Source organism: Varanus komodoensis, unplaced genomic scaffold (genome assembly GCF_004798865.1).
Source record: "Varanus komodoensis strain SLA01 unplaced genomic scaffold, ASM479886v1 scaffold18_3, whole genome shotgun sequence".
NCBI classification, from domain to species: Eukaryota; Metazoa; Chordata; class Lepidosauria; order Squamata; family Varanidae; genus Varanus; species Varanus komodoensis.
The window spans coordinates 9,846,355-9,871,639 of record NW_025335549.1 but is presented as its reverse complement, the minus strand read 5'-3'; the positions used below and the strand labels follow the sequence as shown (position 1 = coordinate 9,871,639).

Sequence of the window (25,285 nt, the reverse complement as noted above, 5' to 3'; positions counted from 1 at the left end):
TCTACGGCACGCGGCCGTACCGTGCCGGAAGGAGGGCGAGCTTGGCTTCCGCACCTGCGCAGTTGCCCGGAAGTGGCGGCTCGGCTCGCGTGCGCGGAGGCCCGGCCCCGGGTGGCACGTGAAGGTCGCCCGCCGCCCGCCCGCCGCCCCCACTCGCTGCGCCTGCCTCCGAGCCGGGCTAGGCATGGACCCTTCGTCCGCCGCGGGGGACTTGGGAGCGGCGGTCAACGACCCGCAGCTGCAGCACTTCATTGAGGTGGAGACGCAGAAGCAGCGCTTCCAGCAGCTTGTGCACCAGATGACTGAGCTCTGCTGGGTGAGGGCGCCTCGAAGGGCGGGGGGAGGGCTTAGGTCCAGGTTAACTCATCCTGGGGAGGCAGAGCCAGCCCGAGACGTTTCACTGCCCGAGGCAAAGCAGAAGATGTGTTGTTACTTCTGTCCAGCCTCTTTCCCTGTAACGATCTGAAGGCTGTTTGCAGAAGCCTCCTCTCTGTTTTATCAGCCTTGTGAGGGAGGTCAGGCTGAGAATCAGTGACTGACTCAGAGGCACCCAGTGAGCTTCAGGGCTGAGCAGGGGACTAGTTCTCGCTCGTCTCAGCCCGTCGCTCTTAACTATGTCACACTGGTTCTTCGATGGGTCTTTCCCTTTCTTTGTGCAAAACTGAGAATGGGATCTTTATTTAATATCGAGAATTGGCCACCATGCCTCACTGCACCTCAGGACTACAGGCTAGTTTAGGCGGCACAGAGCAGGCGGATTTCATGCAGATGTTTCTTCCTGCAACTTGCTGTCAAGAGCTGACTCACAGGGTGTGCATGCTCCAGGGGCTTGCACTCCAGCAGGGGCCCATGAAAAAAGCCAACTGGGGTTGCTCCTCTTCTTCGCCATTGCAGTTACTTGGTTGGCTCTTGCTCTGGGCTCAAATAATGGGTGAATACTTATTTGCTCCCTGGTCCTTTATTTGTCAAACAAGCAAGGCGTAACAAGGGTGTAAAAGTAGCTGGTGACAAAAGTGGTGAGGAGGTGGATTCATCGAGCGAGAAAGACTCAGGGTATCTCCTCCAAGCAACCTCCAAAACCGCTGCTGCCAGTCCTGTTGCCTTGACTCAGCATCTTCTGCCTGAGAGTACTCTTAATTCTGCATCAGCACTACTTTGAATAAATCCATTGGGATCGGTGGCACCTAAGCGCAATCAATGACTAACATGGTATGACTTGTGTACTACCCATGGAGTGGGAGAACCAGTGGTCGCCTTCATTCTACAAGTATTTAGGCTGTGAAACCTGCTGCCACAAGATGTTTGGGGTGGACCTTGGCTTAGGGGGCTACAGCAAAGTCATGGAGGAAGAAAAGGAAGAGGAAGACAATGCTTTGACAATGAAAGTCTTCTTTATGCTGAATATGATTAATATGGAGGGCATTTTGCCAGGTGAATTGGTGATAGTTCATGGTTTAGGATGCTTACAGGGGACCTTTTGTCCTGCCACTTTTCCTGATCCCCCCCCTCCCAAAATAGACCTTCCTTTGTTAGTTACTTTTCTGCTGTGGGTTTAAAGCTCTTCTGTTTCAGTATTGTAGTTCACATCAGGACCTGACATGTGTACTTTAGAGTGAAAAAGAGAGGATCAGCTACATACTCTGCATTTATACCTTTCTGAAGCTTGATCCTGAGAATTAACACATTCTGACCCCCAGAAATCTACCAATACATTCAATAGTAATCCAGGCTTACCTTTTGTCCATCCCTGCCCTAGATGATTTTCTCTGTTCTCTGTGTCTTGAATAGGAGAAATGTATGGACATGCCTGGCCCCAAGTTGGACAGCCGAGCTGAGGCTTGCTTTGTGAACTGCGTGGAGCGCTTCATTGACACCAGCCAGTTTATTCTCAACCGGTTGGAGCAGACACAGAAATCCAAGTCGGCCTTCTCTGAAAACCTGTCTGACTGAGCTGGGGGCCATGACATCTGTTTTTTTCCTTTAGAGGAAAACGATCTATTGGATGGGAGAGGAAGAGATGGCAAAGAGAGCACAGATAAAAGAACTACTAGCGATCAAGGGCTGTGAGGGAGGCCCGCCTCCTCATTTGTGATGGCCTCTGGGGCTTACCAAGCCACCTTTGTCAGTTCTGGTTTCAAAGTCCCATCTTGTGAACATTAGCAGCCAGACCAGTTAGGCCATGCAACACCACACACTTGCTGCTTAACATGGGCTTGTGCGGCCCTGAGGTTTTCTTTTTTTTATTTTGGTTGGGGGTGGGGGTGGAAAAATTCTCGATAAAGGCAGCTTCACACCGGAATTGTGGCTTGAATAGTTTGCTTTCCCAACACTGTGGTCAGAGAAGTGCTTCTACTGTGCTTGAGAAGTTCCTTCTCAATCTTTCAACATAAGGGAGTTGAGAGGTTCCAGACACTATTGTGGATCTTGGGAACGGCCGGGTGCAAATGTGCCTTGAAAAATGGTACTGCGCTGTAGCACTACTCGTAAAAGTGTTGCGGATCACTGGCTGCCACTTGCTTGAACGTGCAACTGATCTGACCTTTGTAAACCTCAACCGGGTGTCGCAGTTGCACAGAAAGGCATGCTCAGCTCACAGAAGTGTGCCAGCAGAGATCCAGGGTCTTCAAGAGGTGCTTATTCAACCCCTCCTTAGCACAGCTAGGAAGAAATACCCCCAGATGGTTTGGGGCAGTTTGGAACAACCTCTGGTCATGTAAAAGTTTCATTTGCCAAGTGCAAAAGTCTATTTTGACTTTCTCCATTAATTCTTTTCCTCCTGATCAGTGAAATAAACATCAGACCAATCCATTTTAAACTGCCTGTTGAGTTGGTGGTGGTTTTTTCTGCTAGGATTGCTAGTGGTAATGCTCCTGGTAGTCATTATTGCATTTTAAAGAGACACTTTTAAAGAGGAGTGACTCCTGTATTTGTAGCAAGCAATGCTTGTCCTCACATTTTACCTGAACAGTTGTCTCTAAATGTAGGAAGCATATTGGGGGTACTTCATGTTCAGTAACTAACGGATCACTCTTCTGTGCATGAGTAACGTTTGGTTTCAAAGCAGGTGCCTGTGTAAGCTGTTCTGCCTGCTGTCCTAGAGGAGGTCCTTTGTCATGCAGGTGACCAAGTGGGTTGTTGTGCAGGCAATGGCCAAACCATTTAACCAGGCTTCCCCAACCGGGTGCCTAGCAGAAGCATTAGACTACAATCCCCAGTACCAGGTTAGGGAAGCCTACATTAAATGATAATCCTTAGGCAAGAAATTGGCTGGAATGCTAGGATAAGCACAAGCAGATTTCTCAGTTCTTTGCTATAAATGGCTTCAGTAACCTAGAAATAATTATTCAGATACTGACAAATTCTAGTGTGCTGGCTGTTTTAATCTACATATGTATTTTAATCTACATATGAATTGATTCTGGTCAACCAAAGCTTATGCCATAAGACTTTCTCTTTTCCTGAATCAAAATCTCTCTTGACACCTTAAAGACTAACAAATGTTATGAATACTTTTGTACCCTGAATCTTCTGTATAAATGGGAAAGATTGTGGTATTAGTACACAACGTAATTTTTTTATGAGTGTTTTCTGAGTGTTAAGACAAGTGGTCAGTGCTTGTGGTTCTTTGCACATACCATTTGATGAGTGGCTGTTTACTAAGACCCAGAAGATGTCTTATCGTCGGCTTTCCCTTTTGAATCCTCTTGGTGTTGTAATCCAGGTGAAGGTACAAAAGAATGTAAACAGAATGATCTGGTGTAAATCAGCCTTTTAAATAAGCCCGTAAAAGTTACTCTGAGCCTGCTTTGGGGTGGCAGAAAAGAATGCTTCCTTCCCTCTGCCAGCCCTTTTGGTGTCTTAAGTGCAGAATAAAGCCTTCCATCTTTCCATCTGCCAGTTTGCTTGCTCATCTGCATGAAATTCCTTATTGCCTGTGATGACCAGGTGCATGCTAAATTACAAGGTTGCTCTAAATGTAGCAAACAGAGGATTTATTCCTTGTGGTGTTGCATTAAGGTGCCAAGTAGGCAGATCACAGTGGCGGCGAGATATCCATTCTGTTAAGTTTTAGTTCGAGGGGGTGACCTTCTAAATACAAGAGGTGCTTTGTAAGTCTGTTTTGCCATATTCCAAAATTTGGCTGTCTTTAGAGGCATTACTTTTAGGAAACCAAAGATCCAGTTTTTGCAATGGGTGCAGGTTTATTTTTAAAAAGTTTTGGCAGCTATCTTGATCAGTAAGACAAGCCTGAGACTGTATCTCTTCGCCTGCTTTATAATGTCCATCTGGCTTGAGGATGGCCAGCTGAGGGAGGATTGAAAGTTGGAGAAATGGGTTCTGAACCTGGAGAAACTGAAATGTTCAAATTTCCTCTTGCTGTGTCCTCCACCCAAATACTGGAGTGCTTGGGGTGTATTCTTTTTCAGTATTAACATTCCATAGAGTATTTTGAGCTCATGCAACTTCTTTCCAATCTGTATTTTGTTCATGCCAGGTCACTTTTCTCATTCATGGTTGGGAGAACCAGGACCCAGAGAAAATAGCTTGTCCGAGGTTCAGGGCCAAACAAATGGTTCCTGGTGACTTGGGTCAGCTTCTGCACTACAGATAATGATCAAGAGCTGGAGCAAGAGCTAGAAATTCTCTCTAAATCTATCACAAAGGGAAAATGCTATATGAAAGGACACTGTGGTTGAAGGTTGACAGCAGCTGCAGTGACCATTTCTAAAAGAGTGACTGGAAGTGGTACCAAAGAGGTAGCAAAATAAATGACGTTGAAATAAAATATGACACGCTTTGTGTTGTTTTAAAGCATGTATTACATGTGCAACACTGTTATGGCTGTAGGTACTGCATCATATAAAGAAAATAACACTTATTTTAAAAAAAATTAAGTTGTAAACCTTAGAAAACCCGTCAGAAAAATGATAACCTTCAGGCCATTTAAATGGCATTGTCCATACATTCAGAGAGCAGCAAGATATTATTTGCAAGATCGGAAATACGCGGACAAAGTAGTAGGTGTGCTCTCATAAGGGAGACTTGTATGTTGAGCCTAACGGACTGTATGAAATCAACTCCCATTGATTTTGATGGGACTTCTGTGCATTCTGATTTCCACACACAAGCTTGTGCATAAGCTCTGCTCTCCTCTGTTCAAACTAGGTGATAAGCAGAGTTTAGCTGATCTAAACTAGCTGATCTAGTTTAGTTGATCAGTAGGTCACCTTATGTGGTAGAGCCAAGCCCACCCTTCATACCAGCTACTCCATGTTCTTCCCTCATCTCTGTCTTCCTTAAAATGACCCATAGGAACAAACATACATACGATCCCTCCTCTCACCTGCTTCCGCCTGTCCTCATGCAAATCCTTATTCACACACATTTTTCTTCACTTGAGACAGAAGGGAAAGGGGAATCCCTCTTCTGCTAACTTGGGCATTCCTGTCTCAGAGAATCTACAGAGGTACTTGACTTGCATGCTTTTTCTTGTTTTTTTTCTACCGAACAGTGGACTCCCTCCACCCAATGACATATCACCATTTGCTTCTGACACACTGTGCAATTTCCATGTGCAGGTACTGTGCAATAAATACATCCAAAACCCATTCTGGCCCACAAAATACTGGTTCTGGCTTGCCCATCATTCTCCAGCCCATTTCTGGATGACTGGAAAAGAGGGAAGAGATCAGGTTCAACTCTAGGCCTGCTGCATGTTGAGCTTGACCTAATGGGCTCTCTCTTTTTTGGTTCAGGTGCATTACCAGGAAAGAGTTCATATAGTCACATATTTATTAGTGTCTGATTCAAGTCACTTGGTGGAAAGCAGTGCTGGGCAGCTCCTTTGAAGAGCTCAAAGGTCGGTTGTGGTTTCTGTGGGTGTTTGGCCAATAGGTAATGCCTAATGTGTTTACTCTCATAAGCTCTGAGTGCACTGCTGCTCTGCTCTCTCTCCCCCCCTTTTGCAGACGTCCTCTGGGTCTAGAAGGGGTTGGTGTAGACAGGACTGCTGCTTGGTCCTTGCTTTCCAAGAAGCGGTGTGCACACGAGTTCGATCACGCCTCAGGAAGACAGGCAGCAGGTCTGCAGTGAAGGCGACATCTCTGAAAGCATGCAGAAGGAAGATGCCAAGGACTATGGTGAGAAAGCCACTTATGGTGCCAATGATGTTCATCAGGACCAGATGCTGCCACTCCTTGAACAAGATGGCAGAGCAGGTCATGACTGCCGTGGTGAAGAGGACATAATAGATGGGTGTGACCACCGACGTGTCGAAGATATCCAAGGCCCTGTTCAGGTAGTTGATTTGGACACTGACGCAGATCACGAGGCAAACCAGAAGCACCCAGCCCAACGGTTCCTTCCAGACTGGCTTCCCAGCAAACAGCTCTTTCAAGGCAATGTCCAAGCCTTTGACACAAGACACGGAAAGTGAGCCAACAGCAGAGCAGACCAGAACGTACACCAGGACATTGCTCTGCCCATAACGAGGGCCAGCCACGAAGATGAGGAGCACTGAGCTCACCAGTATGCACACTGCAAACACTATGAATCCTGGGAAGATAAGGAAGGAAGACCATTAAAGCCATTTGGGCACAGCTGATTTTTCCAGTATTTGGTCACTGGGGTTGTCTAACTCAGAGTTTTGCAAACTGTGGACCACTAGTGCCCCTGGAAGTCCTTCAGGTAGTCCATTGATAGGTTGCAGAACAGCTGAGGAGATCTGTGCTAGATTCTGCACTTGCTTTTTTTCTTTCGATAACGGAGTTGGAGACCTTTTTGACGGGCTGGATTACTGAACAGGCCAATAAGGACTTGGCTACAGCCTGTGATTTTCCTAATACAGTGTTGATGCAATCTACTAATTTTTCCTTAAACATTCACTAATTAAAGGGGCCTTTATAGTGCTTGTGGCAGTGGTGGAAAAAAGCTATGTATGGGCTTTAATTTTAAAACAAGTGGTCTGTGGAGAAAACATAGTTTGAATCCAGCACTAGTCTAGCTCAATGACTACACTAGCAGGATATGGTTAGTAGACTCTGGCCAGAAGGATGCTTTGGGAAACCCAGTGTATTTAATAGCTCCAGCCTATAAATAGCAATGCTGAAACACTGGCAGACATACAGACTGCAATGTATTAGAAATGAACTCCTGCACTAAAATTGAGCAAAGTTAGCATCTTTCTCCTTCTATTAGTAGTAGCAATAATTACTAACAAAAATATTTTAAAATATTTGTCAAGAAAAAAAATCAGTGGATGGAGAAAGACTGTCATTAGATTTCTGTTCAACTATCTTCCTCAAATGTAGCATGTGTGAGATGCAGAAAAGAAAAGGAACAATGGATACCTGGATCTTTCAGTTTCTCTGCCATGGACTCCAAACTAGAGACTTCTTCTTCCTGAGGAGCATGGATTACCATCACAGTGGAGCCTAAAATGCTCAGGAGACAGCCGATCTTTCCATGGATGTTTAGTTGCTCATTCAGGAAGTAGGAGGCAAGAACTGCACTACAGGAAGGAGAACAGTGTTCAAAGAGGGCCAGAGCCAGGCTTGTTTGGGAAAAGGTTCAGGAAAGTGTGATTACAGAGACCTGATCTCTGAGACTGGTGAAAAGCCTCTGGTCACATTGTACATACCTAACTAAAACACTCAGAGCTCCTAGAGGAGTGACAAGTGTTGCTGGAGCAAAAGCATATGCAGCAAAGTTGGCAGCTTCTCCAATCCCCACTGTAAGAAAGAGGCAGATTTAGAATTGTTGAGAGCAAACAGTTAGCAGAAGAGACAGTTGGTCTGCTCTTATCTGTTGAGTGGAAGACAACAGGAGGCCTGCAGGGCACTGATATAAACTAGGAGGGTTTATGTCAGCCTTCCCTGACCCGCTGCCTTTTGTACGTTTTTGACTACAGCTCCTACTATACCTCATGATCAAGGAGGATGGGAATTGTAATTCAAAATGCAAAAGGAGGTTTACATTGATGAGGACTAGTTTACTGTTTGACCTTTTTCCCAGACTGCAGTGTGTCCCAGATGACTAACAGAATACTAAGTGGGCCGTTAGTTTTGTTTCTGTGAGCAACTTTGCAAGACTTATTTATGAGAAAGTATTGCTATGCCTCCCCATCCCATCCCACCCCCAGCCAGCTACTCAAATGCACAGTACAGCACAGGCACTGAAAAAAGCCAGTTGTACCGATGTTGATCAGAATTGTCAAAACTTGCATGGAAGTACTTACTGGACAGCAGTCCTCCCCACCACAGCCATTCCCTCAGGTACGCATGGCCACCGAGACCTGGGAAGAAAAGAAAGCAACAGACACCCAAAGTGAGACTCTAGACTGGAAAACCATTTCATACTCCAAGGAACTTGGACACCTCGGTGGCTGGGATTCTTCCATCTGCAGCCAGCTATATAGTAACTTCGCTAGCTCCTCATTTGCTATTACCTGCTCTGATGGAGCCTCTGCTATTCAATCTGAGCAGCCCTTTCTTCTTTAGGATAAAGCTTCCTCCGATGAACAGGCTGGAGCTGAGAGCCAAGCCTAGTCCGATGTAGAAGTCAGAACGTTCTGTTAAGACATCCATCCTAGTCACCTCAAGTATCAGAGAAAGGGAGAATGAACAGAGTTTAGATGTTTGTTCCCAAACAGTAGCCACGTTCAATTTACAGTGACAAGAAGCCATGCAGTTGACAAGGTTGACAAGTTATTAAAAAAAGACTAATTAAACAACTGCGTAGTCATACATGTACCTGGAATCCTATACACATTTACTTGGAAATCCATCCGGTTCTGAACATGGGCTCTGTACAATTTTCTAGAAAGTATATGATTTTTCTGTTAAGCTGCCCCAAACCTACACACAAAGCAAGCATCCCTGGCCTGCCCAAACTCCCCTTATAAGGCAGAGGGCCTTTTTGGTGCTAGAACCGCATGACGGAATGTCTTTCCCATAAAGGCTCATTGATTGTGGTCTGCTTGTCACCACGTAAAGATCTTTTGAGTCTTTCACTTTTGAATTTTATAAATGTTCTTGTGTTTTTAGACCTTCACCTATTTCTGGCCTTTACTGTTTTTTTTACTATTTGAAATTGTTATTATTTTATATTACGTTTTATCACTTTGTACTTTTATGGTTTATATTTTTGTGAACTGCCCAAGGAGCTTTAACAATGGGGCAGTATAGAAATAAATAAATAAATTTGCCCGATTTTCAAAATTCTGGGAAGCTCACCATTTTAAATATAACTTCCTATAGATTAGACTCCCCTCTTGTCCTCTTATTCAACTGAGCAAATGAATGGGTGGTCTCCAGTCTCCTTTTCAATAATAGGTTCCCATCTGCATTATTTATTTATTAATAACCTTTGGGGTTATTAATACTCCCGCTCAACTAATCCAAAGTGAAAAATTATAAATGGGTTTGGCTGCACCTGTTGGAAGTAAATCACATGTTTTCATGGGGAACAATAATATTTATTGCTTTTATATACTATTCCAATACCCCAGAGAACTCTCTGGGTGGTTTACAAATATTAAAACCCTTTGTACAACAATAAAATATCCAGATAAAATACAAATTGTTAGATTATTTAACTCTTCTGAATGGTTAGGGAGGAATTTGTGTCCCCCTTAGATGCTGTAAAGTTTCGGTCTCCCATACATCCCAGCCAGCATGGCCCATGGCCAAGGAGCCATGGTCCGAAAGGTTCCCAGTTTCTTGGCTCAGAAATATCTACACTTTCCTCCCCTGTCCCTTTCCTAGCTGGAGACTTCGTGAAGCTATATTAATCTAGGTCTGTCTGTGTGAAAAGATAAATAAGCTCTGTTTAGAGAAATACAGAAGTGAGTTTTCGATTCTGTAAACTTTTCTCTCTCCCGCACTGCGGACCCGTTGGGGGAGCAGTGGCCTCCTGCGGTCTGTGGTTCAGCTGTGCGTCTCCCCGCGTTCATGGCCCAGCCGCACGGGCGCGGTTTCCACCCTTCCCGGATCCAGCCTAAGGGACCCAAGGCGGCCCACGCTCCCCCGTTGCATCCCCACCGAAGCAGCCAGGGAAGAGAGAGGGTTCCCCCTCGGGGGCCGGCGCGGGGTGCTTCTTAAGGAGAAGACAGCCGAGGAGCGCGGGGCCAATTTGAAATGTTAGCGCCGCCACGAGGCTCCCTCCCCGGGATGCCGGCCGAGGGACCTTCGCGCCGGTGGCGAGCGCTGCGCTGCGCTGCGCTCCGGCCGAGGGGCGTCGGTACCTGCTTCTCCCGTCCCGCGCGGGGTCTCCGACCGCCGACCGCCGGCCGCCGCCTCCTCGCCTGCCTGCCTGCCTGCCTGCCTTCCCTTTCCTGCCGAGTCGCCGCCTGTTCCGCTTCCGCAGCGCCCACGAGCCCGCCCGGGCGAGGCCAGTTTTGAGCGGCCGGACCGGCGGCGGGTGAGTCGCGGGAGAGGGCGCGGCGAGCCCCGCGGGAGGCAGCACCCGGCCGCGCTTCGGGAGGCGCCCGTCGCCCCCCTCGCCCCTCCACGCCGCCCCCTCGATCTCCCTGCCCGGGGGGTTTCGTCGCCCTCGCCCCATTTCCCAGCTCTAAAGAGCCCTCGAGAAGGGAGGCGTCGCACGCAAAGAGCCCGTGCCCCCCTTCTGCTAGCTCCCCATCTCTCGGAGCGCCCCCCAAGAGAAGGACAGGCACCTCCGAGTCCTTTCGTGCCTATCTTCAAACCCGCTTAGCTTTTCTTGCCCCAGGTCTCCTTAGGCCTCTTCTTGAAGCCTGCAGTTATTTGCTGCGCCTTCCTTTTCAGAGATAGTCCCAAAGGAGGGCTGGGAAAGAGGCTCCCTAAAGCCTCCTCTTCGCCTTTCTTCAAGCCCACAATCCCCCCCCGCATTTCAGAGTGAACCCCAACAATGTTTATAACGTATTTATTGAATGGTTGTTGTAAGCCGTCCAGAGACGCGTAGTGATTGGACGGGTTAGAAATACCCAAATAAAATAAATAAAGAGCATCCCCAAGAAAAAAAGATACAGGAAGGAACCCTCTCCCCTTCTCTTCAATACTTTCTAAGCCCCAGTTTTTCTTGCTACCTCTCCAACCCTAAACGGAGCCTCAAAGTATGTATGGGGGGCGGGGGAGAGAGAGTGACACCTGCTATAGGAGCTCTCTTGATTTTCACTCCTTTTGGCCTTTGGGTTCTAGGACTCTGCCCTGCTTCAATAAAAACTAGGCACTCGGGATTAAAACAGGCAAACCGTACAGTAAATGTGAGAGGGACACTGATTGAACAGCAAGAGAAAATACTGCAGAACATTAAGAGCCTGATGGTACAGAGTAGTTTTTAGGGCCTGTCCAAAGCAAAATAATGGCAATGCCAAAAATCTCACCTTCCTCACAAGAGAGCTCCGCAATTGAGGTACTGCTACATAAAAGGTCCTATATCCAGTTGCCTCCAACCTAACCCCTCTAGGTAGTGGTGCGTATAAAAGGGACTTTAATTATAATAGTAAACTATGTGCAAATTCATTTGGAAGATGGTCGTTTAGATATATTGGTTCTAATAGTGTGGATCAAAACTAGCACTTTGAATTGTGCACTATTAATATGTAATGGGTAGATGAAAGATTCATATTGACAGCCAATCAAAATAGCTGAGAATAATCTAATTTGGAAGCTTATATTTGCTCCTGTACAGAAAGAACTTTGAAGGGAGGAGGAGATCTCATATTGGTTACTGGGGAAAGAAGCAGCAGTATCGGATCTCCCTTGAGTTACAGGAAATGTTTGCTCTGCCCTCACTTTTCTTTTCTTTTTTAACTGGTTTTTTTTCTGCATTTATGTTTAGTTTTTTTGAATGGTACAAGTTTTTATAAACGTTTACATGAAGCAAGAAGAGGAGAGATGGCATCTACAAGTAATGCGTTTGTTTCTTTTTTGTTTCTCTGGTGCTGGGTCTGTAGTGCTCTCTCTAGCAGAAGGAATGTGCTATCCTAAAAGCAAATATCACTCCTGCCTTTCTGACATTCTGCAAGCTTTTGGGGTGTGGTGGGGGCACGGATGCCACAACATATGATAAACTGTTGTAATTGGTCATATGTGGCATTCCTTGTCATCTTCAGATTGGGCTTATTGATAAGGCTGACCGGCTGTCCTCATTTGGTGGGAGTTGATCACCTTTTCTTGCCACTTCATATGAGACTGATGTTCCCATTATGGCAGGATCTCTGCTGCAGGGGATGCATTTTCCTGATGCTTCAGATTGTTTTGTTAATGCTCCTACACATGATCAGACCTGATTTTCTGCACTGCTGTTTGCACCTTATTTGAAAGAGCTAAGGTTGGGTTTTGCAAAAGATGAGCGGGGCGTGTGGGGGAGAAGAAGAGAGCTTGTCCTGGCTTGGTGCTGCTCCTGTCTCAAAGCCAGGAAAGTTTAGCTTCATCTTAAGATTGTTGTTGCAGCTTAGAGTATGTCATGGGGGAAGCAAAGTGTAGTGACTATTTGGGAAAATGATTCTGCTTTCACATCACATCACACCTTTTTGTTCCTCTGCTTTCGAGTGCTTTTAAGTCCAGAATGCACTTTAAGAAGTGGCTGACATTCTCTAGTTCCCTCAAATAAGGTGCTTCTGAGCAGAGTGTGTTTGTGTGTACTGCTATTTTACAATTCCTAGCAGCGCAGCAGGTTGGATAGCAAAGGCTGAGAGAAACTACTGCCAGGCCGTTGTGTAACCTTGCTGTGTCTTCTTATTTTCTGAACACTCAAGAACAAAAGATGAGCAAGAATAAGGATGATGCTCCTTATGAGTTGGAGAGCCAGTTCATACTGCGATTGCCTCCGGTAAGTGACCCTTAGTGAAAAGCTGCTTTGACTAATAGGTCTTGTTCCTGTCTGGAGACTTACATAAAAGGTTGGCATTGTTTAATTTTGGCTTTCCTTCCTTCCTTCTCTTCACATCTCTACTCTACCACGCCATTCTCTTCAGGAATATGCTTCTACTGTGCGAAGGGCTGTTCAGTCCGGAAGTGTCAACTTGAAGGACAGGCTCACCATTGAATTGCATTGTAAGAGGAAAGATTCATGTTTTAACTTCTTGCTTTTTTCATGATCGCTCACTGACCTCAAATGCTTCAGCTCAGAATGTCCAGGCGTAGTAGGAAGGTTTTCTTGGGTACACCAACCCCCAGAATCCCTTCTCAGTCTCTAGGAGGGATTGAGAGACTTATTTCACTGTACTTTCTAAGCTGGAGATACAGATCCTCTTTCAGCCCAAGGACTGAATTCCATTTCAGAGAAGCTTTTGGGGAGCACCTTCCAATGAAGGCAAAAAGGGTGGGATCCAACTCCCCTGCCCCCAGCATTCCTTCATCGTTTTGCATAAAACTCTTATCAGTAACTAAGTCTTAGGGGAGACATTTCAACCTTTCAGAATAGGGGGAAAACCAGAAAACAGCCAAGAGATCAGTGGTCAGGAGGAAGGAGCACAGCTCTCTGGAAGACCCTGAGTTGTACCCAGCACCTTTGGAGGGCTGGATTTGACCCCAAGGCCTGTGTTTCTTTACTTCTACTCTAGACTATAGAAAAGTTGAATAGAAGATTTTGCAAATGGGAGAGTTACACATCGTTTTCTCAGCCATTTGATTACTTTTCCTTTTGATACGGCTGGTTTACACATAAGCAAACATATTTTGCTTTGCTGTGGACTTTACAACTTGAAGATGAATGGATGAAAAAACCCCACTGAAAAATACTTCCATTGAGGTTATGTGTGGAGAATTCTGTCAGTGTTGGTTTATTTTCATGTGCAAGGCGCCGTCAGATTTTGCATCAGCAGAGTGATTGATTGCCATGTGTGACCCAAGCTAGAGCTGTCTTACGGATTTTTAGTCAAAGTACCCAGTAGTTTCAGATGTTCTAATAAATAGCTCATGAAGGACCCCATTTTCCTGTCTTCCTACAGCAGATGGCCGTCATGGGATTGTGCGAGTGGACCGTGTCCCATTAGCTGCCAAGCTGGTGGACTTGCCCTGCATTATCGAAAGCTTAAAAACCATCGATAAGAAAACGTTCTATAAAACTGCAGATATTTGCCAGGTCTGTGCAAGGGTATTCATGGTGGGAAGAGCCATCTACAACTTCTGCAACAAAGCATTATTTGTTTGAAAATATTTGCCAGGTAAAGATAGGGGAAATTCACATATAATGTGAAGACTGCGTGAGCCAAATTAAAAAAGAACACAAAATGATTATAAAGTTTTGGAATGGAAAATGTTTTATAGCACTCAGTTTTTCTTAATTTTGTCCCACAAACTAAGCTTTTTAGATGTGCATCCATCTGTAGGTCATGCAGTCTCACTAGCCAATTTGTTCAAGCTTAGCTTAATCAGTTGAGATAAGTATTTGGCTAATATATTTTATATTCCTAAATAAGTAATTAAATTCACTTATCCAAATTGGTAATCAGCAATGTGATATAGTGCCTCCAATCAGCATCGGTTTAGACTTTGAAAAATAAATAAAAATAAATGGCCAAAAGCATTAATTGCATCAAAACTGGCATGATATCTGGAACTGCAAAATAAACAGTTAGAGATCAGTCACATAAACAGTTCTAAATTGTGCAGAAAGCAATGACTACTAGTGTTCTTTCTAATGGCACAATGGCTTAGGAATCACCACTATTGTTTAAGAAAGTAAGCCATTTTTTAAATACAAGCATTAAGATTATAAAGTTTTGGAATTAAGAGACTGGAAAATGCTTTTTACTACTCAGTTAGAAACTTATCTGGACTTGGTGATTCCCCTGTATTCCTACTGGTAACGGCGTTTTCAGTTTCCTCCATATGCAAAGGAGCCATGAGAAAATTCTATAGTAAGAATCCATGCATGGAAAAGGAATGAGATTGAGAAGACAAAATAAATAAGAGTTTCCTCTTTTTGTGTGTTGGGGACTTCAGATGCTTGTCTGCACTGTGGGTGGGGAACTGTACCCTGCTATGGAAGAGCCAGCTACAGGTACTGACCCCAAGGGTACTGACCCCAAGGGTGCTGACCCCAAAGGAGCTGATTCCAAGAGTGCCGATTCTAAAGCCAACAAGAAGAAGGACAAGGACAGGGAGAAGAAGTTCATCTGGAATCATGGCAGTGAGTAGAGGAGCTACCTGACTGTTCAGTACAGACCCTTACCTGACTTCCAGCCTAAGAGTAAGGAGCAGGGAGTATTGCTTCCTGCTGCCAATCCCATCTCCACACTCTGCCTTGGATGAGAATATAATCTTCTCTCCTGCTCTGTTAGCAAGGGCTGTTCTTTGTTGTCTTGCTCCCTGCTGGGTCAGGTGGGTGGAGGAATGAGACATTGTCTTTCACTTCTCCTCAGATCTAAGCTAATTTCAGTGGAATTAATTTGACACATTTTTCTAGTTACTCTCCCACTGAAGAATGTGAGGAAGAGGCGGTTTAGAAAGACAGCCAAGAAGAAGGTGAGTTGCGTCTCTTGGCATAACAGTGCCTTTGTATCTTATTACACAAAAGCTAAAGCCAACATTATTATTTGCTTAGAATAGTAAACTGCATTCTCAGATATGTATTAATAGTCCCAGAAATTTAACTTTGAATTTTCTTTAGATGTTCTAAAACTTCCACTTCTTTAGAGAATTAGGGGAAACTTAGTGCTGAAGAAGAACCAATATGTACTGCTGCACTAATAGTTGCTCACCTGTATGGGTAGAGAAAACAAACAAACAAACAAATGAAATAAGTTGTGTTTTCCATCTCTGCTCATTTTCTACTTGATGCTGCTTGTGTAATTCAAGAGGTCATGCATCTGATGATGAAAAGTTGTTAACGACAAAAGTTTATGTTCCCATGCATTTGTTTAGTCCAGCTTTCTGAAACCTTGGCTCCAGGACACTGGGAGTTGAAATTAGCATTTGCAAAGTGATCAGTTTGGTGAGATGGTTTAGTCTGGAATGCACCGCAAGATTCTTGTTTTGATTTGGGAGAGGAAAATTTCAGGTGCAGGCCTACGGGCAGGATCCTTTTGAGAGATGCCCCTAGGCTTTGTGTGGCTTCTCCAGGTAACAGAGAAAATGAGAAGGAAGACGGTGCTTTGCATATTGCCTGTATGCTGCTGTCGAGGTGTTTAGATGTAGCCTAGAAAGGTTCAGCACTTTTTTTCCTATAGGAGAATTTCCATTCCAGGTAATTCCAGACTTTTTAAAATGGGAGGAAATTTACATAACCTATATATAGGAAAAGAATTTATATAGTCGGCTGGGTACGCTGACTAGTGTTGCATGATCTTTTTAACATTGTTACTGGAACGTTTAAGCAAAGTACAAATAATAAATGTTTCCAACAGTCAATCACAAGGCTTTCACAACTGTAGTAACATGTGAAAACGTTATATTAGCACACACACAAGTATTCAGAGAATGCATTTTAAAGGGGACGTTCCTGCTGAACTTTATGTTACAAATGCACAATAAAAATGGGGCCACAGATTGTGCATAATAAAGAACAGGCTTGTCCAGATTTCTGAAATCTGCCTGTTTTGTTTATAACCTCTTCAAACCATTCTTCACAGTAATCAAAATGATCAGTCAGGTGTGGAAATATTAAATATTTCCTTCTGCAAGAACAAGATCAACCTCAGTCAAATAATTACACTTGTACAAACATTGTGTAGTATATGGGTGTATTAAATAGTTATTTGGGAAACAATTTCCTCATTGCGTGTTGTTGGCTCCTAATACTGGCTGGAGTCTTTCCGTTTGTTTGGGGCTCAGACAGGAACACCATAGAAAATGGACATAGAAATGTTGCAGATATGTTTCCGGAAGTCATAGACATGATACTTTGGGCTGAGGCAGCAACCAGCTTGTGAGTGTATAATGTTGTTTTTCGCTTTTCTGTCTCTCTGGCCCAGTATATTGAGTCTCCAGATGTGGAGAAGGAAGTGAAACGCCTGCTGAGCACAGATGCTGAAGCTGTCAGTGTCCGTATCCTTTCTCCTTGAAGTTGATTGGTGTCAGAGAAGCATCCAAGGGTACCTTTGTGCCTAACTTGCTTTCAAATGCAAGGAGAGTGCTTTAGGTTAGGGAAGAGATGGATGCAGAACAGAATATACACATAAAATTATCCACTTTCTACAGAAGACTGTAAAGTGATTTACCGCTATTTGGATATGTTACCGAAAATGCGTGTTACATGTGGAGGTACCATTTCTTTTAAATATTATGCTTCCCTATTAAACTGGTTTTTCCTTGACTTTTCCATTCCTGCTCTCAGGATGGGAAGTCATTGCCGAAGATGAAACAAAAGAACCTGACAACCATGGGTCCCTTGCCGGCCTGGATATTTCCTCTCCTGGGATGTCTGGGCACAAGCAAAGCCATGACCCATCAGGTACTGTCAGATTGCAGTCCCTGTCTGCCTTGGGGGAGGGCCTGCAGCTCGGTGGGGAGGTTTGCCTGCAGACTCTCTCAGCAGGGCTCGTGAGACTCCTGCCTAAAACTGGCCAGGTGCTGCCTGTCAAACATTTGCAGTAGTGACCTTGGTGACCTCATGGTCAGACTCGGTGTGATGCAGCTTCGTATAAGTATTCTGACCTGGTATAGGGTCCCTTCTTTTGTTTATCGTTCTGACTTGCTGATATTCATATGTTGATTCTCCAGACACTTTCACAGGGTGGGTAAAGATAAAATGTGTGCTGTGGGATGTGATTGGTCGGTGGTTCATCTTCCTATTGTTTCCCCTCAAAATACAACTGCTTCCATTGGCACAGGGACCTTTGTGTGCCGAATATTTGTTTTGGGTCCATGGAAGCACAGGGTGACGCAGTTTCTCCTGTCAAAAAGGTGGAGATCTATCTGAGGTACAAGGAAGTTACTGGGTGAAATTTGCAGGCTCAGCAGCACTTCATAGGTTGCATTAAGAGTTTGTCAGCTCTACTTTCCCCCTTCTCTCTACTGCTTCAAACCAGTAGTACGCGCTGAACTCCGGAAGTTATTTAACGATGTCAGCAGCACCAGCAGCAGCAGCGATGAAGATGAGAAAGATCACCATGACGATGAAGATTTGAACATTATGGACACAGAAGAAGACCTGAAGAGGAGGCTGCAGGGCAAGCTGAGTGAATCAGATGGGCAGCAGCAAGAAAATGAAGGGAGCAACCAGATAGGTTAGTGCCTGGAGCCTGCCACAATGGAAGGCAGACTGAAAGATGCTATCGGCAACTCTGCCTTGTGCCAGAGCGTAGTCCTGGGCCTAATACTGGGGATGCCAAGTGAACTGCTCTGTCTTCCAGTCATGGGAATCCAGAAGCAGATTGACAACCTGAAAGGCAAGCTGCAGGAAACCCAGGACCGCCGGAAACGCCAAGAGGATCTTATCATGAAAGTAGAGAATCTGGCACTCAAGGTGAGACCGGAATGTGCCTTCTTCCTTATAAAGAGGGGCCTACTCAGTTTAGCTGCAACTGAAGAAGCTTCATAGCGAAATAGAATCTCATTCAGCCAAAATTGGGCCCTTCGGGGAGAGGGGCACCACTGAAGGAAGTTCACATACTTAGTGGAAAGTCCCATGTTAAATCCTTCATATCACCAACTAAAAAGGATCTGATAGGAGAAGGACATTCCCAGGATGGTAGAAAGGTCTGCAGGGTGTTCAGGAGCGGAAGGAAGAGTGAGTTGTGCATAGAAGTCTCCAAAAAATGTACATTTTCGAAATCCGTATGTCAGCAGGTATCTTTTAGCCTATTTTTAGGGTTAGGGTCCTATCCAGCTTAGGGTTAGGGAAGGAAAACGACGAAAGAATTCCCTGAAATCCCTATGTAGGGCTTCATATCCCTATGAATTTCAGCAGTGATCATCATGTTTTCTGCCTTTCTCCAGACCCGCCTCCAAGCTGTGCTGGATGAGTTCAAACAGCAAGAGGAGAGAGAGAAGCAGCAGGTAAGGTGTTCTCTGTTTCTGTTAGGCTGGCATATGGAAAGGGAGCTGTACAAACACCCGGACCATGGAAATAGGTGTGTGACTTCTGAGAGATCCCTCCCTAAGTCTAATCAGAGATCTCTCATCATGTCTATTGGCAACCTAATTATGGAATGAATGTAAACAGTGATATGAGCTAAGGGGAAAGGCCAGTGTTGCTTGTGAGAAGTTGTAGAAACATCACTCTCAAGGCTGAAAAATAAGAGTTAGAGGTAATTATTTTGAAAGATGAAGGTGGGATGGACTGGAGACATTAAATGTTAAAAATACAAAATACAAAACTACAAATCAGCCCTCTCATTTCCTCGCCTTCTTTTTCTCTCTTGTAAGCTGGCCTCTCTTCAAGAGCAGCTCGAATCCCTTATGGAGAAATGAGGACGTGCCTGAAGCTCCACACTGCACTGCTGTTATGTCAACTGAGAAGTTCCAGAGTCTTCCTTTTTTATGCCAACTCTTTAAATCTGCCGGTGCAGACTTCCTTGGTTCAAGGACTGACAACGTGATCCCTGCTGGTATCAAACTCAACAGGCTCGGAAATGCGTATAGGAAAGACAAATATTTTGGAAGTAAAAATTTTCCTAGTGTCCATTCTGAAGGCCTCTCTGCAGCATCCTTGGTTGCTAGAGATACCTGCATCTTTTTCACTTTCTGATGGGCCTGCATGCAAAAACGGGTTTTTAGAGATGGTTCTGCTCAAAAAGCTGCATGAAATGAGTTCTTATCTTAAAGCTGGAGCCATGGCCTTTTCTAGAGGCTGCCTCTTTCCATTACCTGCAAGCATTGCTTGTGAACAGGAAGAAAACACTGTTCCTATTCTAATGTACTTATTTCTGTTGTCTGTGAAAGGTAGCCTCAGAATAATAAAAGTAATTGAAATGGCATGTGTTGCTGCTTCAGTGTATTATTTAAAACACTTCTCATTTGAGTTGTCTTTCTCATAGTACTGATTGCTGGATACACATCAGAGAATTCAGTCCTGTTTTCTTCTCAGAGGGTGGCTTGCTCAGTCCTCCTGGCTACAGACATGGGGTTGGATTGGGAATCGTCATTCTACTTCTGACAGGATGAACATTTCCTGTCCTCTTCCCTCGAGAGAGTACTCAACACCCTCTAGATCTGTTCCAGCAGGTCTCCCAAACCTTGAGTAGATTTGGAGTCCACGTGGGAAGATTCAGAGTGAGGGCCTGTGCTACCACCATATATATATTGCTGGTGGATTAGTGTTCTTGGATCCAACCTTCAACAAGTGATAGAAGTCCAACCTATAAGTTTCTAAGCTTAATGGAGAACAGGAGGGACCCTCTGAAAGTTAAAAATGGCTTCCCAGTTCATTTTAGTTACCCTGGTTCCCAGGTATGCTGTCCGGTTCCTATGCATTTATCCAGACTATATTATCTTACAATTCACAAAGGAATTTTGTCCTTTGTCTACCGCCACGGAATTTGGACTTGGGGTTTGGAATAAACATAAGAATCACAAAGCTGGAAGAGGTCAGTGAGGCCATTGGAAACAACTCCCCACTCAGTGGAGGGATCCCAGGTTGAGGCATCCCTGATGGATGGCTGCTCAGCTGCATCTTGAATGCCTCCAGCATGGAAGAGTCCATGGCTTCTCTAGGTCATTACTTCCATCGTCATAATGTTCTAACTGGAATTTTTTTCTGGTGTTCGGTTGGGATTCTGGCTTCTTGAACCTGCACTCTGGGATGGCCAAGAAGAGATTTGGCACACCTCTGTGTGACAGTCTTTCAAATACCCGAGAGCTTTACTATCTCAGGCTTCTCAAGGCTGAGCGTGCCCAGGTGTTCCTCACAGGGCTTTGTTTCCAGTCCCCCGATCATCTGAGATGCCATTCCATGTCTCCTGTTTGCATCTTTCCAGACTGTGGTGCCCAGAACTGGATGTAGCGCACAGGATGAAGCCTAACCGGTGAGGAATGCAGGGCAACAAACACTTCACCTGATTTGGAAGTGATGCTTTTATTAATGCAGCCCAAATAGCATTTTTCAGCCTCATCACACTGTTGGTTCATATTCAGCTTGTGGCTTACAATAATTTTCTTGTAATATTGTTGAGCCAAATACACCTCCTCTTATAACTATGAATTTGGTTTCTTTTTGCTAGGTGCAGAATTTGACATTTGTTTCAGTTTCCTTCTGTTGATTTCAGCCCAGCGCTTCAGCCTTGAGTTTGGATATCCTTGAGTGGCTCAGCTATACCTTAAGGGTGAATCTACTCTGAACAAACTGTTTTGTCCTGGCCTAGAGAGGGATGAAATACACAAGGCTGCTTTTTCTGCATTGATGCAAATTGTGCACCAACTCATGAAATGGGCCACAAATGCAACAAAAAAGAAAACGAATGGAAAGAGTACCCGAATTGTTCCTCTCTGATTAGCACTAGTTCATGCTGGGCCAACCGTGGAGGAATGTGATGGCCTCACCTTGTTTCATTTATTTATAATTATTAAAGCACTTACATGCTGCTTGTTAGCTTACAGATCAATAAAATAAAATAAAAGCTTGCCTTTAGGCTAGAAGACATTTAGAAAATCTAACAGCTTTTGCAGATGGAATGTTTTTGTATGGAAATTCATTTGTGTGAGCTCTTATGTCACCACCTCGCTACTGCTGTCTTGAGGCAATGTTTACCACTTCCATGAGAATTAGTTCTAGGAAATTGCTGGCATGATCTAGAAGGATATTGAGAACAGCCTCTGTTTATTAAGTAGCCTAGTCTAATTTCGAATGTACTAAGAAGGCAAATCCTAGATTAACCCAGCAAGCAGAGTGAGGATGAAGAGGGGAAGACGAGAGTTCCAGTGTGCAGCCTCTCCAACACGTTAGAGATGATTAGGGTCATGGGGGATCAGCCTCTGAACAGGGTGTCTCTGGAATAGGACATCCATTTAATTCTTCATAGTGTTTGGGGTCTCTGCTGTTCAGATCTAAGTTACAGATCTGAACGTGAGGAAGTCATCCCATCAGATAGAGAGCGTGTCTTTTTGGGTCTGGCCCAGAAAGATCATAAGAGGAACCAAAGTTATTTGGGAAAAGAAAAAAAGAAAACTCTGCTAGCAGCTCAGCCATGGAAGAAACATACCTACTTAATGTCGAAGGAGTCAAGAAAAAGATTTTACATGGAGGCTATGGGGGGCTGCCACATTTCCAAGATGGGAGCAAGGTAAGTGGATACAAGGCTGCAGATCTTGGCCGCAGAACCTGATGGTCAAGGCAATAGAGACAAATCTTGTACCACCACAATTGTGCTGTGATTTTCAAACCATGCCCATTGGCTTGTTCAGAAAGAGTGAGACAGATGAAGAATTCCTAGTTAGGAAGCCGAGCAGGCAGCCTTTCAAGGGATGGCTGCAGAGACACTGCAAAGAGGTGGTAGGTAGGCAAAGACCGCCGAACTTCCCGTGGTTTCAGTCAGGATAGACTGGAGCCTGAACAGCCTTAACTGTAAGCGGTCTTTGCAGGTCACGTTCCACTTCCAGACGCTGAAGGACAACTTCGAGCGGACAGTGATAGACGACAGCCGAAGGGCTGGCGTCCCCATGGAGATTATTGTGGGGAAGATGTTCAAAATCGAGGTCTGGGAGACCCTGTTGACTTCCATGAGGATCGGTGAGGTGGCCGAGTACTGGTGTGATGCTATTGTAAGTGTGTGGTGATGCCAGGCCTCCAGGCCTCCTGCTGGTGGAGGAGGCAGTTATCCATCTTAGGTAAACGGGGCAACTGCATGTCATATCCAGGAAGACGTCACTGGCTGTGGACGAACAGCAGGAAGGGGCACTTGCCCGTGTGACCTGCTTGTGGCCTTCCCAGAAGATAGCTGGCTATGCCACTGCAGGAAAATGGACTTTGGTCTGATCCAGCAGGACTCAGCAGACCACTGTCCTATCTCAGATGTCCCCAGCCTTTGTGTCCTTATGATGTTTGGGGTGAAAGCACTGAATTACTAGCCATTAGCCCTGCTGGCCAGGACTGATGGGAAGTTTAAAACATGTTGGAAGACATTTTTCCAGTCTGGTGGCCCTCACAGGCATTTGGGCCACAACTCCCAGAATTCCCATCCAGCAGGGTCATTGACTGGGAATTCTGGATGTTACAGTCCATATCTGGAAGGCACAAAGGTGGGGAAGGCTGATCTAGAGGGACCCAGGCTGGGCAAAGCGGCTCTAAATAGCTTCCTATCACCTGATATGGCTGGGAGCAGTAGCCTGAAACATTCTTCATCATCAGTGACTTGAGATCCTTTAAAATTACAGATCAGGGCAAGGAATTTGGATGTGAGATTCCAACTCCCATCAGCCTCAGCAAGCATGGCTAAGCTCAGGAACGAACAGCCCTCCTTTCCAGATTCCCATCATCCTCCTGCCTCCCAGGCTAGCTTGCCAACATCTCTGGAACTTCAGGAGCAGGCCAGTCTGTTTGGTCCATCTCCAGCTCACATCCACAAGGATGGCAACACATTGCCTGGGGTCTTGAGCAGAGGTCCCTCCTGTCTTCTTTAACTGGAGATGCTGGAGATGGATTAAGCATCTGCTCTTCCTCTGAACTATGGTCCCTCCCCAAAGCTTTTCCTCAGAGCAGCATTGGCTTGTCTGGAGATGAGTCCAGGGCCTCTCAGACCCAAAGCAGTAAGTCATAACATCTGAGGAGCACAGAGGCCAGCCAGTGGAACAGGAATGCAACAGCACTCCCTGCCCACGTTCCCCAGCAACTCTAGGGCATAGGCAGATAGCCTCTAATCCCAAAGGTGCCATAATACGTTATTATTTTGTGATTAATGCTCCGTTCTATACTGCCTCATAGCCAAAGCTCTATGGGCAGTTTGGAAACATTCCAGAGCACAAGTGCAAGTTCATAAAACCACATTAGAGAATGTTGAACACATACAAGCTTAAAAAATAAGGTGCAATCTTATGCATGTTTAGACAGAAGAAAGTCCAGCATGCTCCTGGCTGGAGAATCCTGCAAAGCGTAGGACCCCTTTCCCTCTAAGCAAGCACAGCATTTGCCCCTTGATAGCTGAAACAATGGCAGTAGCAGCCAGTGACAGTCAACCTGAGTCCTAGACGGGCCCTTCACAACCCAGCCATGTCCTCCAGAAGCATTGGACGCCAACTCTCCTCATTCATTGTAGGCTAGCTGTGAGGACTCCCTTGCGCTCCTGAGCCCCATCTCCCGGGATCTTCACTGAAGCCCGCCTTGGGTTATTTTTAAGCAGACTCAGAAGACTTTTTCATTTTGCTGAGCTGTTGCACGATTCATTTCAGGCGGGCTCCTTTGTTCTAACTGGAGCCGTTCCAGACACTGTGACATCCCCTTGTTTCTCTGCCTGTGAGCCTCTGTGGGAAGCTTCTGGACTTAAAATGTGGGGTTGAAATCGCTTAAATATAGAGATGGGGTGGAAGGGGCTGGACGAGGAGCTCCCATGGGGATAGGAAGATCACAGGGTGTCTTTTCAGATGGGTAATGTCGGAGGTGGTGTGTGTGCCACCCACGCCCCTTCTGCAGAGGTCTCCATCGGCACCGCTGACTGCCAGCTCCAGGTTTCCGCATGCTGGTGGCACTGGAACCGTGCCTGCCCTTGATGCATCCCTGGCAACACGCCCAAGGCCCTCCTTCGACGCGGAGCGTGTCGGCCTGAGGCTTCTCTCCATTGCTCTTCCAGCACACGGGCATGTATGCCCTCGTCTCCAAGGGCATGAGGAAAATTGCCGAGGGGAGAGACCCCCTGGAGGGGCAGAAGCACCGCTGTGGGATGGGCAACATGTTTGACTACCACAGCACGGGCTATGCAGACCTGGACGACCTGCAGAGGGAGCCTCAGCCCCTCATCTTCATTATGGAGCTGTTCAAAGTGAGTCGGACAATCAGAATGCGATCGCAGGGCACTTAGTCTGGGGGTGGAGAACCGGATCCCACCTGCATGGGATTTCCTCTATGGCCACATGCCTTTCCCATGCCCTCTTTCTCCTAATCATTAACGATTTGGTGTTTTCCTAGCAACTGCGTGCTTCCCCGCAACATCCTTCTGCTGTTGCCAGCAGTAAGAGCTTGAAGCTTGAACTATCCTGGGTGTTGTTGTTAGTCGCGAAGTCGTGTCCGACCCATCGCGACCCCATGGACCACATTCCTCCAGGCCTTCCTGTCCTCCGCCATCCCCCGGAGTCCACTTAAGCTCACGCCGACTGCTTCAGTGACTCCATCCAGTCACCTCATCCTCTGCCGTCCCCTTCTTCTTTTGCCATCTATTGTTCCCAGCATTAGGCTCTCTCCAGGGAGTCCTTCCTTCTCATTAGGTGGCCAAAGT

The 25,285-nt window shown here is 45.6% G+C and overlaps 4 protein-coding genes across 10 annotated transcripts in view; 3 read left to right on the top strand and 1 right to left on the bottom strand.

Moving 5' to 3' along the window:
- The first annotated feature begins 113 nt into the window (after nucleotides 1–113).
- On the top strand, nucleotides 114–4,786 carry TIMM8A (translocase of inner mitochondrial membrane 8A). Of its 2 annotated transcripts, none has more exons than XM_044427306.1 (2): nucleotides 114–316; nucleotides 4,496–4,786. In XM_044427306.1, exons 1-2 carry the CDS (start codon nucleotides 185–187, stop codon nucleotides 4,610–4,612), a joined length of 249 nt encoding a protein of 82 aa, XP_044283241.1. In that variant the 5' UTR covers nucleotides 114–184; the 3' UTR covers nucleotides 4,613–4,786. The 2 variants fall into 2 exon arrangements, with proteins under 2 accessions (XP_044283241.1, XP_044283240.1); XM_044427305.1 differs by lacking the exon at nucleotides 4,496–4,786 and adding an exon at nucleotides 1,789–3,888 and having other exon boundaries at nucleotides 126–316.
- A 14-nt stretch (nucleotides 4,787–4,800) lies between these two features.
- On the bottom strand, nucleotides 4,801–10,340 carry LOC123021990 (magnesium transporter NIPA2-like). Of its 2 annotated transcripts, XM_044427304.1 has the most exons (6): nucleotides 10,244–10,340; nucleotides 8,447–8,594; nucleotides 8,237–8,293; nucleotides 7,640–7,730; nucleotides 7,350–7,510; nucleotides 4,801–6,555 (listed from the first exon to the last, which is right to left on the bottom strand). In XM_044427304.1, exons 2-6 carry the CDS (start codon nucleotides 8,583–8,585, stop codon nucleotides 5,918–5,920), a joined length of 1,086 nt encoding a protein of 361 aa, XP_044283239.1. In that variant the 5' UTR covers nucleotides 8,586–8,594; nucleotides 10,244–10,340; the 3' UTR covers nucleotides 4,801–5,917. The 2 variants fall into 2 exon arrangements, with proteins under 2 accessions (XP_044283239.1, XP_044283238.1); XM_044427303.1 differs by lacking the exon at nucleotides 10,244–10,340 and having other exon boundaries at nucleotides 8,447–10,096.
- An 11-nt stretch (nucleotides 10,341–10,351) lies between these two features.
- On the top strand, nucleotides 10,352–19,843 carry TAF7L (TATA-box binding protein associated factor 7 like). Of its 5 annotated transcripts, XM_044427301.1 has the most exons (13): nucleotides 10,352–10,419; nucleotides 11,818–11,886; nucleotides 12,737–12,810; nucleotides 12,956–13,034; nucleotides 13,931–14,064; nucleotides 14,928–15,114; nucleotides 15,391–15,449; nucleotides 16,892–16,970; nucleotides 17,260–17,376; nucleotides 17,954–18,151; nucleotides 18,278–18,390; nucleotides 18,864–18,923; nucleotides 19,293–19,843. In XM_044427301.1, the coding sequence occupies exons 2-13, from the start codon at nucleotides 11,874–11,876 to the stop codon at nucleotides 19,335–19,337; spliced, it is 1,158 nt and encodes a 385-aa protein (XP_044283236.1). In that variant the 5' UTR covers nucleotides 10,352–10,419; nucleotides 11,818–11,873; the 3' UTR covers nucleotides 19,338–19,843. The 5 variants fall into 5 exon arrangements, with proteins under 5 accessions (XP_044283236.1, XP_044283237.1, XP_044283235.1 ...); XM_044427302.1 differs by lacking the exon at nucleotides 11,818–11,886 and having other exon boundaries at nucleotides 10,401–10,419; XM_044427300.1 differs by lacking the exon at nucleotides 10,352–10,419 and having other exon boundaries at nucleotides 16,898–16,970; nucleotides 17,957–18,151.
- Nucleotides 19,844–22,048: 2,205 nt separating this feature from the next.
- Nucleotides 22,049–25,285, top strand: part of LOC123021912 (aryl-hydrocarbon-interacting protein-like 1) — an 8,370-nt gene continuing 5,133 nt past the window's right edge. Inside the window, exons 1-3 of the mRNA XM_044427167.1 lie at nucleotides 22,049–22,144; nucleotides 22,443–22,622; nucleotides 24,644–24,832. Coding sequence (XP_044283102.1) covers nucleotides 22,049–22,144; nucleotides 22,443–22,622; nucleotides 24,644–24,832 — 465 coding nt within the window. The remainder of the gene's footprint in view (nucleotides 22,145–22,442; nucleotides 22,623–24,643; nucleotides 24,833–25,285) is intronic.